General features: G+C 37.0%; 2 protein-coding genes across 2 annotated transcripts; both read right to left on the reverse strand.

The window, feature by feature from the left end:
• Positions 1-591: 591 nt before the first annotated feature.
• Positions 592-2,067, reverse strand: LOC106088222 (tRNA (adenine(58)-N(1))-methyltransferase non-catalytic subunit TRM6). Its single transcript, XM_013253645.2, has 2 exons — positions 1,063-2,067; positions 592-1,002 (listed from the first exon to the last, which is right to left on the reverse strand). The coding sequence occupies exons 1-2, from the start codon at positions 1,976-1,978 to the stop codon at positions 617-619; spliced, it is 1,302 nt and encodes a 433-aa protein (XP_013109099.2). The 5' UTR covers positions 1,979-2,067; the 3' UTR covers positions 592-616.
• A 1,917-nt stretch (positions 2,068-3,984) lies between these two features.
• LOC106088401 (cytochrome c oxidase subunit 5B, mitochondrial) lies at positions 3,985-5,658 on the reverse strand. The gene is made up of 3 exons (XM_013253897.2): positions 5,438-5,658; positions 4,465-4,638; positions 3,985-4,396 (listed from the first exon to the last, which is right to left on the reverse strand). The coding sequence occupies exons 1-3, from the start codon at positions 5,517-5,519 to the stop codon at positions 4,290-4,292; spliced, it is 363 nt and encodes a 120-aa protein (XP_013109351.1). The 5' UTR covers positions 5,520-5,658; the 3' UTR covers positions 3,985-4,289.
• Positions 5,659-17,868: the final 12,210 nt, after the last annotated feature.

Genomic DNA, 17,868 nt, shown 5'->3' on the forward strand with positions numbered 1-17,868 from the left:
ACCAAAAAAAATTGTCTTCGTGTGTGTACGTATGTAAATAAAACGAGAAAGAGAAATATAAACAAAGAGAACGTAATATGCAAAAAAAACGGGGTAGTTTGCTGTGAGAGTAAACACAGTACTGACATCATAATAACCTCAAACTGCCCGGCTGTTCGCGTGAGACCACCTTCATTAATCCACCTCGATCATTACCTTTATAAATGTATGCCCAATCCCTAAATCATTGTTGTTGTACCCACACATTTGATGTGGTGTTCTAGATCGTTACTTTCCATAGGCCCGATTGCAGTGGAAACGTTATGGGCATCGGTTATTTAAATGCGTCAATAACTCGCCCTGTTCTTTCAAGTATCGAAAGCACTTATCATTTTAATTAGTACCGGTGGCACCCGGCTCTTCACTAGATACCGCTGATTGTCTGCCACTGCAATTGCAGTTAAACCTCTTACCCATGGAACATTCCATGGAACGCTCCCAGCTGAGCTTCTAATGATAACGATGAATACCAGACAAATAGGAGCGTTCCAGCCTGTGCGGTGCTCATAGTTATGCTGTTCTGGGAATCGCTCAATTGAATGTATGTTTTTTTTTATTTAATTTTTCTTTATTTCATTTATCCCAAAGTGTAGCCTGTTAGCAAATATCCACTATTTGCTTGCATGTTAACTTCAGGATGTGTGCGGTTGGGTAAGATTTGGTACATACGTAACCAATTCGAAGTTAAGTGTAGATTGGTTACTTTCGAACCAGTCTTCAGTTCGACATATAATTCCATTAAGATCTCTTTTGATAGACTAAATATCACAACAGGTCGTGAAGGTTTAACAAAAGGTAAAAGCTCTTTCACCAAGTTCGATGGATGCTCTTTAGAGGCAATAACAAGAGAATCAAATTTGGCATGTATTAAATCAACTGCACGCTGGTTTTCTATTCGCCATTTCTGAGGCGTAGGTTTCGTTGAAGTTTCAGGAAGTTTTTCGTCTTGGGTTTCTTCAGGTGCTGGAATATATTTTGTATGTATATGTAACACCAAACATTTATATCTAAAACCACACTTACCACTTTCCTCCTCACTTAATTTTTGTTTCTTTGTGCTTGGCTCGGCTACCTCAGACTCTTTTGTAGTGTCCGATGTGCCCTGATAAAACTCTCTAAGCACCGAGTATATATTGACGGATATACACCTATTTAGCTGTTCTTCTGGCAAGTTCAAGGCTAATACTGCCTGTTTTTGGGGAACATTACCAGGATGCATATGAACCAACAAGGCTTCGGTGTTCGCTCCCATTGAATTGAGGAAAGCGGCAGGCAACAAACCATTCGAACCACTTTCATACAGCAAGTAATTTCCAAAAGCAGATATCCCCGAATAGGATATTAACTGTGATAGGGTATCAACTCGTATGCCCATTACTTTCTCAGCATCTTGTCGGTAGTATATTTCGGTAATAAGACGAATGGTGGGTTGTCGTATTTGCACAAACTCAAAGTACTTCTTTTCCTTCTTTTTTAAATACTTTTCCTGCGAATATTCAGTCTTGGAATGAAAGGTCTTGGAATTTTCAACAATTTTTTCAATTATCTTGGTGCTTTCGCTGCACTCGTCCCTTAGTTGCTCTATATCTTCCGGTTTAAGGGCCTGTGAGTCGCCGTCGTCCTTAATATGTCGATTATCTTCGCCACTCTGTGAAATGCCCAATACTTCGCGTATATTTCTCATTTCCAATTCGCTGCACAACTCCAATGTGTTCAGGCGTTGTCTTCCTCGGTGAGATTTTCCCAAATCCTCCTTGGGGCACATTTTAAATGTGGCCCCATAGGGTTGATCCAATAAAGCCTTCAGTTCCAATTGATCTTTGCCCAGCATGGCTGTAGCATCTAAATGGCCGAATTTCTGTAATTTTGTGTATTTTTGACGCTGTATTATAATGTAGTCGCCAAGTTTTATTTTAGGTTGTTCCTCGATAGTCGTCATTGCCTTAAATATCAAAAAAAAAATTCTTTTCGGAGGAAGTTTTATTGTATATTAATTTTTTCAATACAAAATAAAATTGTAAACAAACCACTCGGAAACTTGTCATTCACACGTGTTGCATTAACAACCCTGATTTTGGTTAAGTCACAATGAGTTATTTAAACGTAACATCATGAACCGTATTTCATGTGGCACAACATCTCAGAAAATTTTTTTGAAAAATGATTAAAGTGCTGATTTACAATAGCGGCTAGTGCAGTTAATTGCCCACCATCGGCTATATAGTTAACCAGCACTTAATCATCATATAGTAAGCACTTAGCATCATGCATTATGTCGTTTGGACTCGACTATAAAACAAGGCCCCTTATCATTGAACTAAAATTTGAATCGGACAGCATTCGTTGAAAAGTCTTATCGCAATTCCATATGGTATTCATTAATGTAGTTCGTTGGGTAATGCATATAGATCATATTGGTTTTTACCCATAACTGTATCCGCATGGGCTTTTTTTTAGTACGGGTATTCAGAAACGTTTCTCAATTTGGTTCAAGGCGTGGTTATTCTACCTATGATATGTCAAATTTTGAAATGTATTGTCAAAGCCTTCGGTTATCGTCTTTATTGGACCGTAGAAAACTGCAATTTTTACTATTCACAAAAGATATATACGATTCACGGATAGAATCACCTGAGTTATTAGCCATGTAACCGTTTCGTGTCCCTTGTAAATCATAGAGCGTAGCAAATTTTTTTGCCGAACCATATCACAGAACTAATTATGTTGTTGTTGTAGCAGTGTTTTGTACACTGAGGGGGCAGCCCTTGCCGATGAAGGAATCCAGCGGGTCAATCCGGTATGTAAAACCGGCTGCCATGGGATTGACAGCGCTAATTATGGAATGAATGAGCCTATAAGTAGGTTTTAATATTTATTCAATAAATATTGTAATAATTTTTATGTAAAAATTGATGGAATTCTCTTTAAAAATAAATTGTTAGTAAATTTATAAACAAAAACTGCTGTTAAATTTAATTACAACACACTATTTAGAAATAATCTGATATAGACATAAGCTCTGTAGATTCTTCTGGATAATTGCGACTTATTTCGAAAGATAAATAAACAGCTTAAACTCCTGAAAGCCTCAAATCTTATCCGAATTGGCTATTTATACATATAGGTCCATAAGTAGATATAGATATGTAAATAAACCGATGCCCAGTTTTGGGGTTTGAGCAAGTTTTACACTTGTGTCCTGTAACCTGTACTAATTTGTAGACATTTTTTATGAAGAATTCATGGTGATCGAACTTATTATGTTCAAAATCCAAAATTTTATTTGAAGATATGATGTTGTTGCTTTTACTGTAAACACCGGCAGCGATTCTTGCTTAAATATTGAGTGCCTATGATGCTCGATATGACAAAGCGAGTTGTTCGCGTCTTTAAATAACCAAAGCTCAACGTTCCCGAGGCGATCGGTCCTATGGATCGGAAGAGGATCGCCACCTACACATACAAATGTGGTTACAACTAGATATTTATGATCACCACATAGTGAGATTACTTGACATTATCTTGCCTGGGCTCAACAATTGTGTTTGCATCCTTTCGTAGCTCAAATGTAACAAATAGTTCTTGAAAAATTTTAGTATGTATCCGACATATCCGAATACCTATGATGCTTTAATACAACTATTGGGCTCACTAGAAATTTCAAAAAATGCAAGCCATTTTTTAAATCAAATTGTCAACGATTTTGAAATATCAACCGGGGCAATATTTCGGTCTTTACTAAATTTCTAAGTTTGCAGTTAAAACGAACTTAAAATTAATGGAAAGCCAAGTCATCTTTTTTGAGGTTTATTTCAACATTCAGTCACTATTATTGCCACTTTTAATACTTTCAATACATATATGCATATAATTTTTTTTTTGTTTTTCTTAATCCTTTCCTGTTCCTGATTTTACTTTCTATGAATTTAATACTCACACAAAGTATTTCGGTTTCATTGGTTTTTTTCTTTAAACTTTATTTAGGCTTAAACATAACAAGCGTGTTCTTTCTTTCACTTTACTAAATTATGGCCATGTTGCACATTTGTGGTTTGTTTCTTTTCTAGATGCAGAGAAGGAAAAAAGTAACCCTTTTCATTTATTTTGAAGTAAGTTGTTGGTTGATTTGTTCATTAGGAAATAATTCACTCGATGTTTTAGGGTTTAAGGTTACTTTTTACTTAAGTTTTTCTTTGAAAACAGAACGAAACTTTAGGTATTTAAAAGATGGTACAAACAATTCGCCCCATTTAGATAGCAGCCTTTTCGATCAATTTGAACCAATGGCCGCATTCGCAGCGTTTAGGCGTACCCTTTTGCAGCCACATCCATTGAACGTATGTCTGTTCTTCTTCGCCTGCAAGGTAAAACAAGAAACATTTCCATTTTACTCGGTTGGACTAGTAATGGGCATTTGAAACTTACAGATGCAACCGACAATACGGGCGTCGAAAGCGGAAGGTATCAGATTGGGGTTTTCCTTGGTGCCAGCGCCACGTTTGAACACTTTCATGTCGAAGGGATTGTCGTTGCCAGCAGCTTTGGCTAACAATTCACGCTTCTCAATACCGGTGGCGTGCTCCATGGGATCGTTCATCACTTCAAATAAGAAAAGAACAAGAAACTTGTGTTATTAACATAAAAAACCAGAACTGGTAGAATTTCTCACAACTAAATAATTGAAGCTAATTCCTTTCAATGAATGGAAAGCTATTTGCTAACAATAGTAAATGTTTTATTGTGGGGTATGGTACCGGTATCTCTTACTCCTCCTTCCGTTCGAGCTAATAACTTGTTATGACCTTTTGAAGACTAAATACAAGGTACATTAAAATACATAAAAGGTTCAAAAGAACACCATGGAAATCATATGAGAGGTGCACGACAGGTAGTTTTCGCTGACGCTATCGGCTTGCTGGCGATAAAAAAAGGTTACATAAACATGGATGACTAAATTTTGCACCAATTTTATCAAGGCTGCCTAGAGGGGCAATGACATTCCTGGAGCGGAAACATTTGGGAATAAATTAATTTCATGCTAAATTCTAAAGAAACCCCTTAAGAAATAAACAAACAAATGGCATAACTATGGCCAAGAAACAGCAACCGATTTTTTCACTGCACTTTGTGTGTGTGTTTGTTTGTTGGTTGGTGTGCCAACACAAAGTGTTACATAAATCCAACCAGAATTTATTGAACTGTCTGAAAAAATTTCCTCTTTTAATTCATGATTTTTGGGACACTTGCAGATTGTTTTCCAATTTTCATTACGTAACTACAATGGATCATTCACCCCCTAGTTTCTGAGAGCAGGCAATGGTGTTGGAGCCTCGTTTTTCAGCTGTGAGAAATTAACCTTTTTTTGTTGCAAAAAAAAAAAAAAGAACGAAAGACTTACTCTTGCAGAAGCGAACTGGAGTGTATGTGATATTCTGGCGTGCACCGGCACGCAGAGCCATGCGTCCACAGATCGAAGCCATTTTATGTTAATTTGCTTGATTTTCAAAAAAGATTTTTATAAATCTACAATTTCGTAATTTCCACGCACGGATACGGCAGCGATGAAAAATCACTCGTTCGTTTGATGGGCAGCGAAGTATCGATCACAGTTGTAAAATTAAGTAACAAACCCAATTCTCTTTGCACCAACATACACACAGGGTTGCTTAATTACGGTCATGACAGTAAGCTGCAACAATGGTGTGAAGAAACCGAATCTTAAACCATGTTTACACTTGGAGAAAATATATGGGTCGATTATGGATGGCAACCTTAGTTTAATTGCGTTGTCAGATTAAATTTGCATTAATTTAAGGCCTAAGCAGAATGAACGAGTTGAGGAGCGTCGCGTTGAAAAATGCAACTCTTCAAACAAATGTCAAAAATCAACACGAAAATTTAAAAAATTTTAAACTTTGACGACTAAAAACGCAATTGCACGTCTTAAACTGAAAATTTTTTTAACTTTTCCGCGTTGCTTTTATTGAATTGTGTGAAGAGTTCCATTTTTGCAACGCAACGCTCAAAACAAAGCTCAACGCTTTCGGATTTTACGGACGGCAACTTTCAACTCAAGTTGTCAGTGCCAGTTGCTAAAAATGGGATTTTTCGCAAACCACTTGGTTGTAGTTGCTCTGTTATTTTTATAAGAAAATAAGCAGAGAAGTTAAAAGGAAATTAAATTTTTTTGTGATCAATTCGTTAATTTTTTGTTTATTACAAATGTATTGGTATTTGTAGGCTTCACCACGGTTAAAATCCCCACAAACCAATACATCTTGATGTTAAGAAACAATGGAGGCAAACCCAAATGCAGCTCGGTTCGCGCGAGTGCAAAAAGACATAGCCACGTACTTCCGAAGAATAGTTGATAGTGTGGAATGATTTTAAATCAAAGAAAAAATGAAACTGGCGGGTAATAAAATAATAAAAAAGGAATCACATGCCAAGAGTGTCTACGTGTTTCTATTATATACTCGTAGAAAAATGACGGTACTTTTCCAATTCCGCCTGGTATTATTTTGTTCGCGTCATTGGCAAAGATTTTTAATACCATTTGGTATTAATTCAATATCAGACTTTAACTATTGAAGGCGGTGAAAATGTAAATAGTACGAAAACGATGCTGTGTTGATGTATTCATATGAAAACCACTTCTGGGAAACAATGCATATGAAATCAATTGCTGAATACAAAGAATTAGGATTGTTCACGGTGTATTGGTGAGATCTTGCCAGGTGCAGCATTAGATTTAGTCAAGAAGGTAGATACGCCTTCTCGACCAATGGCACATGCTTGAATACCAAGGATTCTCTCAGATCCTGAAGCGATACTTGGAACACTAAGGGAATGTAATCCCAATCTTTCAACCACCGACTGGAAGATTGGTAGATTGCATGAGGCGGATGGTCACCGGAGACATGGAGTATTCGTACTAAACTCCGGCTGTCTAGCAGACCTTAACAAGTCTGCAGGGGTTGTATTCTACGGAATCAACAAGTTGAAACTGAAGGTCTATATAAGCGGTGAGGTTGGGGAATCAGGAGACGACTTATCATTTGTTGCTGAACACTTGCTTCAGGAACTATTGACCACATCGCTAAAGTTTGGCAGATTACAGGAGACTGAAAATCCCTCTGCCACAATCGAGACAGGAGGGGATGGCATCGAAACGGGACCCGACAAGCCCTGTGTGGGTAGGTCACAAAGTTGGGCTGGGCTCAAAGTGCGCGCCAACGGGGAAGCACGGAACTCAGAAAGTACTTCGACAGCAGCAGTTAGTGAAGAATCTAAGGAGAAATCGTCCACACCGCAAGTGCCCAGTGTCCTGAAGGAAAGTGGTTCCACAGCTTTCTCACCTGCCCCTGGATGCGTACGTAAGCTCATCACGACAAGTTCTAAAGAATCTTGTCAGAAGACGAGGCTAACACAACAGTGGTGGAAGTTCTGAATTCTGATTATGATCCGGTTTCTACAGATAAATCTCCACCATTGTAAGGCCGCTTCCTGATGGCTGAGGATTTGACGTGGTTCATATCCAGGAACTATGGGTGTGTGGAGGAATGGTACGTGGACTAAGAATTCCCGGATTTAAACTTGTCAAGGGTATGGGGAAGGGGAGATGCAGAGCCTGTATTCTTGCAAAGGTTTGTCTAAATGTTTTTCTTCTTCCGTCGCTAAGCACTGAAGATTTAGTAGTAGCCAGCCTTGAAATATACAATTCTCATTACTGGCTGGCTTCCCTATATATGGCACACGATTCAGAGATGCCGCCTTTAAACCTGAAGTCGCTGGTTGAAGCTGCTTCTGTAGGGAGGAAAAGCCTCATTGTAGGTAGTGATGCTAATGCACATCACCAGATATGGGGTAGTTCGGATGTCAACGAAAGCGATGAGCAGCTTATTGAATATATTATAAGTTGCAATCTGGCGATTTGTAATAAAGGGGATAAACCGACCTTTATTACCAGGAACAGGCAGGAGGTACTAGATATTACCTTTGTATCGGAAGATATAAGTGGAAGAATATGCCACTGGGAAGTGTTGGATGACCACAGCTTCTCTGATCATCGTTATATTAGTTTAAGCCTTGGAGAAAATACTGGAGTAGTGGTCCCTCGGCTAAACAGAAGAAAGGCGGATTGGGATAAATTTCGGCACAAATTCTGCACCACTATCCCTTCTAGACTAGAAAAGAAAGTGGAAACTACGGCTGATATAGACATAGTGGTCAAGCGGATCACGAAGGCCCTGAATGACACGCTTGTGTCAGCATGCCCTAGTGCCTAGCCAAGGGGCAAACAGTGACCGCCATGGTGGACCCCAGAGTTGGTTGGTCTAAGGAAGGACTGCATAAAACTCTTTAACAGAGCAAAAGCCACAACAGCACCACACGATTGGGATATCTATAAGGCTGAGCTAAGAAAATATAAGGGTGAGCTTAGAAAGGCTTAGAACAAATCCTGGGTAGAATCCTGCAGCACCTTGGAGGATACATCTGAGGCCTCTAGGCTAAGGAAGACTCTATCCTCGAAATCCAATACGGTGGGGTATATCCAGAAGTTAGAGAATGTATGGACAATGTCTAGTAAGGAAGCACTAGAACTACTCGTTGATCCACATTTCCCGGGAAATTCTCCAACGGACAACGTGGCGCCAGAGAGGTTGTCACTGATATGCATTCGTCGGAGGCCATTAGGGAAATTGTGTCCTTTGGTCGATAAGAAGTTTCGACTTCTTTAAGTCGCCAGGCCTTGAGGATGTATCACCGTTGAATTACAAGCTGTGTCTGATAGACTAGTTCCCTGGCTTGGGGGATATACTCTGCTTGTATCAGAATGTCCTATATACCTATTGGATGGAGGGATACGAAGGTAATTTTCATTCCACACGAAGGCGAAAGATTTTCGTCCTATTAGTCTGTCAACCTTTATGGTGAAGACTCTTGAAAGGTTGATAGAAACATATCTCAGGACAAAGATCCCTGGAGATCGCCTGTCGCGGCAGCAGCATGCATATAGTAAAGGCAATTCCACTGAAACAACCCTTTACGATCTAGTCGGCTACATAGAGGGTTCTCTCGCTGTCAAGGAATATGCAATGGTAGCATTTCTTGAAATTGAAGGTGCTTTCAATGATGTAAAATCGACGTCAATCAGGAAGGAGTTGGAATTTCTAGGCATCAACTCTATTGTAAGAATGTTTATTAATAACTTACTTACTAAAAGATGCATTACGCCAGGCTTGGGATCTGTGGATCTAAAAAGATGGGTCAGCAGAGGAACACCTCAAGGAGTTGTACTGTTTCCTCTCCTGTTAGGGGAAAGTTTCCCAGCACTCTAAGAGATATACTTCAGGAAGTGGTCTGGGTATAACTCAGTGCAAGACAGAAGTAGTTCTTTTCAGCAGCAGAAACAAGTTGCCTACAGTGGAACCTGTCTCCTCGGGTTGAGAGAATATTCCATTTACAGAAAGCGCAAAATATCTGGGTGTTTTGCTGGACAGGAAACTGAACTTCAAATCCAACATTTTGGTAAGGGCAAGAAAGGCCACTCTTGCCCTATACACCAGCAAGAGAGCCATTGGCAAAAGTTGGGGTTTGGACCGCGTGTCATGCATTGGGTATATACTGCAGTTATCAGTTAACTATAAGGCTATATGGTGTTGAGGTCTGGTGGACGATGCTACAAAAATCCACCTACTGCTCAATACTTAACCGTATCCAAAGGATGGCTTGTTTGTGCATCACAGACGCACTGAGGAAGACACCATCTGATGCACTGAACTTAATGCTACATTTTATGCCTCTGGACATTGTGACTACTCAAATTGCAGCGACCACTGCCGTGAGGTTAAGGGAGTTTTCTCATTGGTCATGTGGCGACCACGGACACTGCGTAATACTTGATACAATATCCGATGTTCCAGCCAGTGTGGATTACACCCTACCTGAGCCGCTTTTTGACAAAAATTGCTGTACCACTATTCCTGATAGAACCGATCGGAACTACGATATCCCTGGTAACAAAAGTTAAATAGACTTCTATACGGATGGTTCCATACAAAACGACCAGGTGGGCTTTGGGGTGTACTCTAAAGATCTAGAACAGTGTGTATCAATCAGAGATCCTTGCAATTAAGGAAATGGTGGAAAGGCTAAGATATTGGGTTGCCTAAAAAGTAATTGCGGATTTTTTAAAAGAAAGTAAATGCATTTTTAATAAAACTTAGGATGAACTTTAATCAAATATATAATTGCCATTTTGTTCGATAACCTTTTGCCATCTTCCTGGCAAATTTATAATTCCACGCTCATAGAACTTCTGGCCTTTATCTGCAAAAAACTGAACCAAGTGCGATTTTATAGCCTCATCATTGCCGAAAGTTTTACCATTTAAGGAGTTCTGCAAAGATCGAAATAAATGGTAGTCTAATGGTGCAAGGTCGGGGCTATATGGTGGATGCATCAAAAGTTCCCGGTCAAGCTCACTCAGTTTTTGGCGAGTGACCAAAGATGTGTGCGTTCTAGCGTTGTCCTGGTGGAATATGACACCTTTACGATTGACCAATTCTGGTCTCCTTGATGGCTGTATTCAATTTGTCCAATTGTTGACAGTAAACTTCCGAATTAATCGTTTGGTTCCTTGGAAGCAGCTCAAAATATACCAAACCCTTCCAATCCCACCAAACAGACAGCATAACCTTCTTTTGGTGGATATCAGCCTTTGAAGTGGTTTGAGCTGGTTCATCAGGCTTGGACCATGCTCGTTTTCGACTAACGTTGTTGCAAACAATCCATTTTTCATCTCCAGTTATGATTCGTTTTAAAAACGGATCGAATTAATTGCGTTTAAGGTGCACAAGCGTTGATTTGGTTTGTTAAATGAATTTCTTTCAATACAAGTGGTACCCATATTAAAATTGACGCCAAACAAACAAATGTAAAGCAAGCTAAAAGTAACAGCTGATAACTGACAGAAGAAAGAATGCAATTACAGAGTCACAAGCCGTTGAAAAAATTTGTCAACGCCGACTATATTACTACTATATTACCGACAATTACTTTTGTCTCAGTCATTGTGTCCGTTATTATAGGTCACTGTCTAATCGGAAAACATGCTGACACACTAAATGTTGCCAGTAACGACTTTTGCAAAAGATGTGAGGACATCGAAGAAGAAGATACTATAGAACATCTCCTGTGTGTGTCCCGCACTAGCAGTTAGAAGGAGTTCCACTTTAGGTTCTCATTTCTTTGAGATCCTGTGTGATTTAGCGGATGTGAACATTCGCAAGTTATTGGTCTTTCTAAAGCGTTCTGAATGGTTCAATGGCAGGAACTAAAAGGCATCTTCCTTCTTCTGTTCTTGTGGTATCACAACGGTCGAAAACGTCTGATGGCAGACTGTCACTTAAACCTAACCCTTCCTAATTCTGGCGATTTTCTTGAGGTACTTTGCCATGATAAACTTCTCCCCAAAGAGGTGTCGCACTGCGGCACGCCGTTTGGACTCGACTATTAAAATGAGGTCCCTTATCATTGAGCTTAACCTTGAACCGGAGAGCACTCATCGCTTTGTAAGAAGTTTGCCAACTTCCTCTGTTATTAGGGCTCTTTGAGAGTTAACCAAAAATTATTGATTGGATTTACATATACAGCATTTGATTGGATTTTTATTTGAGTTTAACTCTACAACTCCAACACCAAAATATAAAGTTTGCAATATTAAAAAAAAAAATTTTCTGTTAGACATTAAATGGTTTCAATGCTGATACTGTGTGATAGTTAAAGTGTTCCTTCATTCCTTGTTTCGGGTTGGAGTGAGTGTTGTATTTAACTAAAAAAAATATATATAACAAAGTTTTAAATTTCCATTTTCATAAAAAAGAAGGTACCTCAATTTTCTAATTTGCTTTAGTTGGCACATTCTTCACTGCCGTCTGTTTGGTGCTATGTTCTCCTTTTTTGCCAACTTGTGGGTACCCAGTCTGCCAGCGGATTAAACCGTTACAGGCACATATCAAAACGAATACAGACAGTCAAATTCTTTTCCCAGTTAAAAATCAGATTGATGATTTGACTACAATTTATTTCTTTTTTGTTGTGGTTTTAGTTTTGTCTTTTTGTTTGGAGTAAAGTAAATCAATCTGGGTTTATGTTAACATGTTTCGGATTCAAATTATTGTGAGGTGTGCAATGAAATTTCGCAATATGTGCTAAATACCTACGTAGCGTTATGATGGTCAAATACAAAGTTCAAGCTGACACATACATAAACAGTGGTTATAAATTCAAGCATTATGGTATTTAAAAAAAAAATTATTTCATTAAACAATGTGAATAATAATCAGTAAAAATAAATTCATGCAACAAATTATTCTTCTAGGCAAAACAAGTAAAAATGCATTTAGTTTGGCCGGGCCGAACTTTGGATACCCACCACCTCGGATATATATGTAAACCCCATTTCGTCACAATCCGCTGAAAATTGGATAACTTAAGCACCCAAATTCGGCATGGACATTGAGTGGTCTAATATATATGTCACTATTCAATTTTGTAGAACTGGCCTTTTTGGCAGATATATGCAATTATAAACCAATCTCAACCATATTAGGGTTAGATATCGTAAGGCTCAGAAAAACTCAGTTTAAAATTTCAGCGAAATCGGGTAATAAATAGAGCTTTTATTGGCTTATCGGCCGATGAACCATATTTAGGTCCGTTGTCAGGAGGCCAAAAAATAACTCACTGTTTTAAATTTCAGCGAAATCGGGTAATAAATAAAACTTTTATGGGCTTTAGACCCTTAATCGGAAGATCGGTCTATATGGCAGCTATATCTAAATATAGTCCGATCTGGACCAAATTTATGTCAGATGTCGGGAGGCTTAAGTTAACCTATTGTTTTAAATTTCAGCGAAATCGGGTAATAAATAAAGCTTTTATGGGCTTCAGACCCTTTATCGGCAGATCGGTCTAAATGACAGCTATATCTAAATATAGTCCGATCAAAACCACTTTTAGGTCAGTTGTTGGAAGGCCTATTGGTACTCACTGTTTAAAATTTCAGCGAAATCGGATGAAAAATAAAGCATTTATTGGCATTAGATCCTTGTCGGAAAATCGGTCTATATAGCAGCTATATCCAAATATGGTCCAATGCATCAAAAAGACGTATCTGTGCCAAATTTCAGCTCAATATCTCGATTATTGAAGGCTCTAGAGTGATTACAACAGACGGGCGGAAAGACGGATAGACGGACAGACACACGGACATCGTTAAATCGTCTTAGAATTTTACGACGCTCCGAAATATATATACTTTGTAGGGTCGGAAATTGATATTTCGATGTGTTGAAAACGGAATGACTAAATGAATATACCCCCTATCCTACGGTGGTGGGTATAAAAATGGGGACATGTAAATATTGCAAAGTATCCCAAAAGCATCGCGCAAAGCAGCAAAGGGAAGCATTCTTCCATCCCAATGTTCTAATATCTCTTTTGCATTTGCCCAAATTAAATAACAATCCCTTCGATCTCTTTCAAATAAAACATATTTTGATTCAATTTATGGTAGCCGACCATGATTATGTTGTATTATTGATGGTGTGCTTTAAGTAATTCAAAACTTGTGGGAAATGACAATATTGTATTAAAATTTGAAAACTCTGCTAACCGGATGGCAAAGGAAAAGGCTGCCAGGCAAGTATAAATAATTTCGATATAAAAATTTCACACAATTTTTCAAAATATTGAAATATGTTTTACCTTCCGTTATTTGAGATTCAAATCGAATTGGGTTTCAGAAAGTCTCCAGAGAGAGAGAGAATATAAATTACAGCTTCCTACAACCAAACTCTCCTGATTTGTAGGAAAATTACACTTGATATGAGGGAAAAATAATGCGTGAGCATCATTAAATTATCTTAACAGTGCTGCCATGTGTGCATCGTTAAATGAGTTGTTAGGCAAATGCTTCTTTTGGGGGAATAAATAGGGGATGTAGGGGAATTCCCACTTAATAGTTTGTTTATATGTTTAAAGTCTCTGCCTTGTGGCCCTTACTTGTTGTTGCTGTTGGTTTTTTTTTGGGGTTTCATTCCCCCAATTGTGTGAGTTAGACGCTAATAATGTGTTGACAAGTCGTATCACATAAATTATCGGACCCAAACCAATTTGAGAAATTATCATTTGGAGATTTTTGTCACTATTCCCGCTTAAGCGGTGAGTAATTGAGGCTGTGTGAATTGGATCGGTTGTAAATGTCACTACAAATTATTGTGGGAAGCAGCGTCAATTTTCTGAGTTTTTGTTTCTAAGACGATATTTAGAAGTTGAAACATGTGTTTCCACTAAAAAATAAGTGAATATTCCTTGGAAATAGTTTTAATTATAATGAGCTATTAAAGTGCTCTTGGTTGTGGATGAAGTTAGAGCTAAACAAAGTCATGGGCTAAACTTATAAATATATCACCTATATTATGACTATAAAAAATTAAACAAGTAAAAAGGTATACCCACCACCTCGGGTATATATGTAAACCAGCTTTCGTCATAGTCCGTCGAAAAATGCATAATTAATGGCCCCATAGAATTTATATCGAAATATAGTCCGATTTGGACCAAATATGGCACAGGAATTGGTCTAATATGCACTAGTCATTGTTTAATTTTGTAGAGCAAAATATAAGTCTTTTTGGTGGCTATATCCGAATATAGGCAGATCCGAAACATATACACGGATGTCGAAAAGCCTAACATAAGTCACTCTGTCAAATTTCAGCGAAATCGGATTATAAATGCGCCTTTTATGGGGCTAAGACTTTAAATCGAGAGATCGCTTTATATGGCAGCTATATCCAAACCTGAACTGATCTGGGCCAAATCGAAAACGGATGTCGAAGGGCCTAACAGAACACACTGACCCAAATTTTATCGAAATCGGACAATAAATACGCCATTCACGGGCGCAAGACCTTAAATTGAGAGATTGGTCTATATGGCAGCCATACCCAAATCTGGATCGATCTGGGCCAAATTGCAGTAAAATGTTGAAGGGCCTAACAGAACTCACTGTCCCAAATTTCGGCGACATCGGACAATAAATGCGCCTTTTATGGACCCAAAACTTTAAATCGAGAGATCGGTCTATATGGCAGCTATATCCAAATCTAGACTGATCTGTTCCAAATTTCGGTGACATCGGACAATAAATGCGCCTTTTATGGGTCCAGGACCTTAAATTGAGAGATCGGTCTATATGGCAGCTATATCTAAATCTGTACCGATCTGGATCAAATTCAAAAAGGATGTCGAAAGCCCTAACACAACTCACTGTCCCAAATTTCGGCGATATTGGACAATAAATGCGCCTTTTATAGGCGCAAGACCTTAAATGAAGAGATCAGTCTATATGGCAGCTACATATATCCAAATCTGGACCAATCTAGGCCATATTGCAGAAAGATGTCGAAGGGTCTAACACAACCCACTGTTCCAAATTTCGGATAATAAATGTGGCTTTTATGGGCCTAAGACCCTAAATCGGCGGATCGGTCTATATGGGGGCTTTATTAAGATATGGTCCGATATGGCCCATCTTCGAACTTAACCTGCTTATGGACAAAAAAAAAAAAAGAATCTGTGCAAAGTTTCAGCTCAATATCTCTATTTTTAAAGTCTGCAGCGTGATTTCAACAGACAGACGGACAGACATGGCTAGATCGTCTTAGATTTTTACGCCAATCAAGAATATATATACTTTATAGGGCCAGAAATGGATATTTCGATGTGTTGCAAACGGAATGACAAAATGAATATACCCCCATCCTTCCGTGGTGGGTATAAAAACAATTATACGTACCAAACTTCGTCTTTTTTTAGTAAAGATTATTTTTTGTTCATGACGTTATTCCCAAGATTATTTATTTTTTTATTTTTTCCCCTTTTTACAAATCTTTCTCTTTTCGAAACAAATTCCTATGAAATGATGCTGTAGATGAAATGAATGGAAAGTATTTGTCAAAGTGAAAGATAATGTAATTGGATACTTAAAGGAAGTCACCTTGAATGCCTTCACACAAGATGCACTCTCTGAAACACATACACACTCAGACAAACGTACATTGATTTAACTCTTAAAAGGTGTTTGTGTGTGCAAAAGTGCAACAACTACTGTCTGCCGCCACTATTGTTTGTTTGGACATTTGTAGGTTTTCTTTTGTTTTCCATTCATAAAATTGAACATATTCGTCATAGCAATGGATATATGAAAGAAAAATCTTTTTATGTTGTGAGTGTGTAAGGGCTCACATACATATATGCTTGGACATATTTTTATTTCTCATTGTGATTCTTATGTCCTGCCTGTGGTATGTGGAACAAGCATTTCCTCTGTTGACATCTTTATTCAGCTGTTCCTTTGGGTCATTTAGTAAACACATTTGCAGTCATATTTATACAGAGCTGTACAAACATGGTACAAGTAGTTGACCAGTGGCGGTAGCCAGACTTTCATCCCATGCAAAAAGTGAAGTGGTGTTTAAATTGCTAATGTATGTATCATAAACTGGATCAAAGAAGGATATGACACAGTGGTATGAAGCATTTTTATAAAAAAGTGTAAGTAAAAAAATATTTTGTTTTTTTTTTTTTTATAAATTTATTTTAAAAAATCTGTTACTAGACTACTATATTTAACGCTATTGAAGGATTTGCATGCACAAAATTCTTTTATTTTCTATTTTCTGTTTTATTCTTATGTCGCGCCAAAGCCTCTGAAAATGTAAAAAATAGTTCGTTTGACATAAGGGAAATTTTCGCCAAGTAAACTTCTTTTCTAAAAAACGTTGGGCTATGTTAACGATAAAAGTACATGTTTTTGCAATAAATTCTTGCAAGAATTTTTGACAAATACAAAATTTTTTTTTTAGTTTTTACCCTAATAATATCTTTCATTCTTGGTATAAAGAAAATGTTATTCAGGGTTTCAACTAGTCTTTCTTCATTTTTAATGTAGGATCATTATCATTATCATTATCATTATCATTATCATTATCATTATCATTATCATTATCATTATCATTATCATTATCATTATCATTATCATTATCATTATCATTATCATTATCATTATCATTATCATTATCATTATCATTATCATTATCATTATCATTATCATTATCATTATCATTATCATTATCATTATCATTATCATTATCATTATCATTATCATTATCATTATCATTATCATTATCATTATCATTATCATTATCATTATCATTATCATTATCATTATCATTATCATTATCATTATCATTATCATTATCATTATCATTATCATTATCATTATCATTATCATTATCATTATCATTATCATTATCATTATCATTATCATTATCATTATCATTATCATTATCATTATCATTATCATTATCATTATCATTATCATTATCATTATCATTATCATTATCATTATCATTATCATTATCATTATCATTATCATTATCATTATCATTATCATTATCATTATCATTATCATTATCATTATCATTATCATTATCATTATCATTATCATTATCATTATCATTATCATTATCATTATCATTATCATTATCATTATCATTATCATTATCATTATCATTATCATTATCATTATCATTATCATTATCATTATCATTATCATTATCATTATCATTATCATTATCATTATCATTATCATTATCATTATCATTATCATTATCATTATCATTATCATTATCATTATCATTATCATTATCATTATCATTATCATTATCATTATCATTATCATTATCATTATCATTA

This window comes from Stomoxys calcitrans, chromosome 3 (genome assembly GCF_963082655.1).
Source record: "Stomoxys calcitrans chromosome 3, idStoCalc2.1, whole genome shotgun sequence".
NCBI classification, from domain to species: Eukaryota; Metazoa; Arthropoda; class Insecta; order Diptera; family Muscidae; genus Stomoxys; species Stomoxys calcitrans.

Excerpts from the sequence above, each read along its gene's own strand:
- LOC106088222 (XM_013253645.2), bottom strand. The coding sequence starts at position 1,978 with ATGACGACTATCGAGGAACAACCTAAAATAAAACTTGGCGACTACATT. Across the intron at positions 1,003-1,062 it reads ATTAAGTGAGGAGGAAAGTG|CACCTGAAGAAACCCAAGAC; the intron begins GTAAGTGTGGTT and ends AATATATTCCAG.
- LOC106088401 (XM_013253897.2), bottom strand. The coding sequence starts at position 5,519 with ATGGCTTCGATCTGTGGACGCATGGCTCTGCGTGCCGGTGCACGCCAG. Across the intron at positions 4,639-5,437 it reads TCCAGTTCGCTTCTGCAAGA|TGATGAACGATCCCATGGAG; the intron begins GTAAGTCTTTCG and ends TCTTATTTGAAG. Across the intron at positions 4,397-4,464 it reads CCGTATTGTCGGTTGCATCT|GCGAAGAAGAACAGACATAC; the intron begins GTAAGTTTCAAA and ends TTTACCTTGCAG.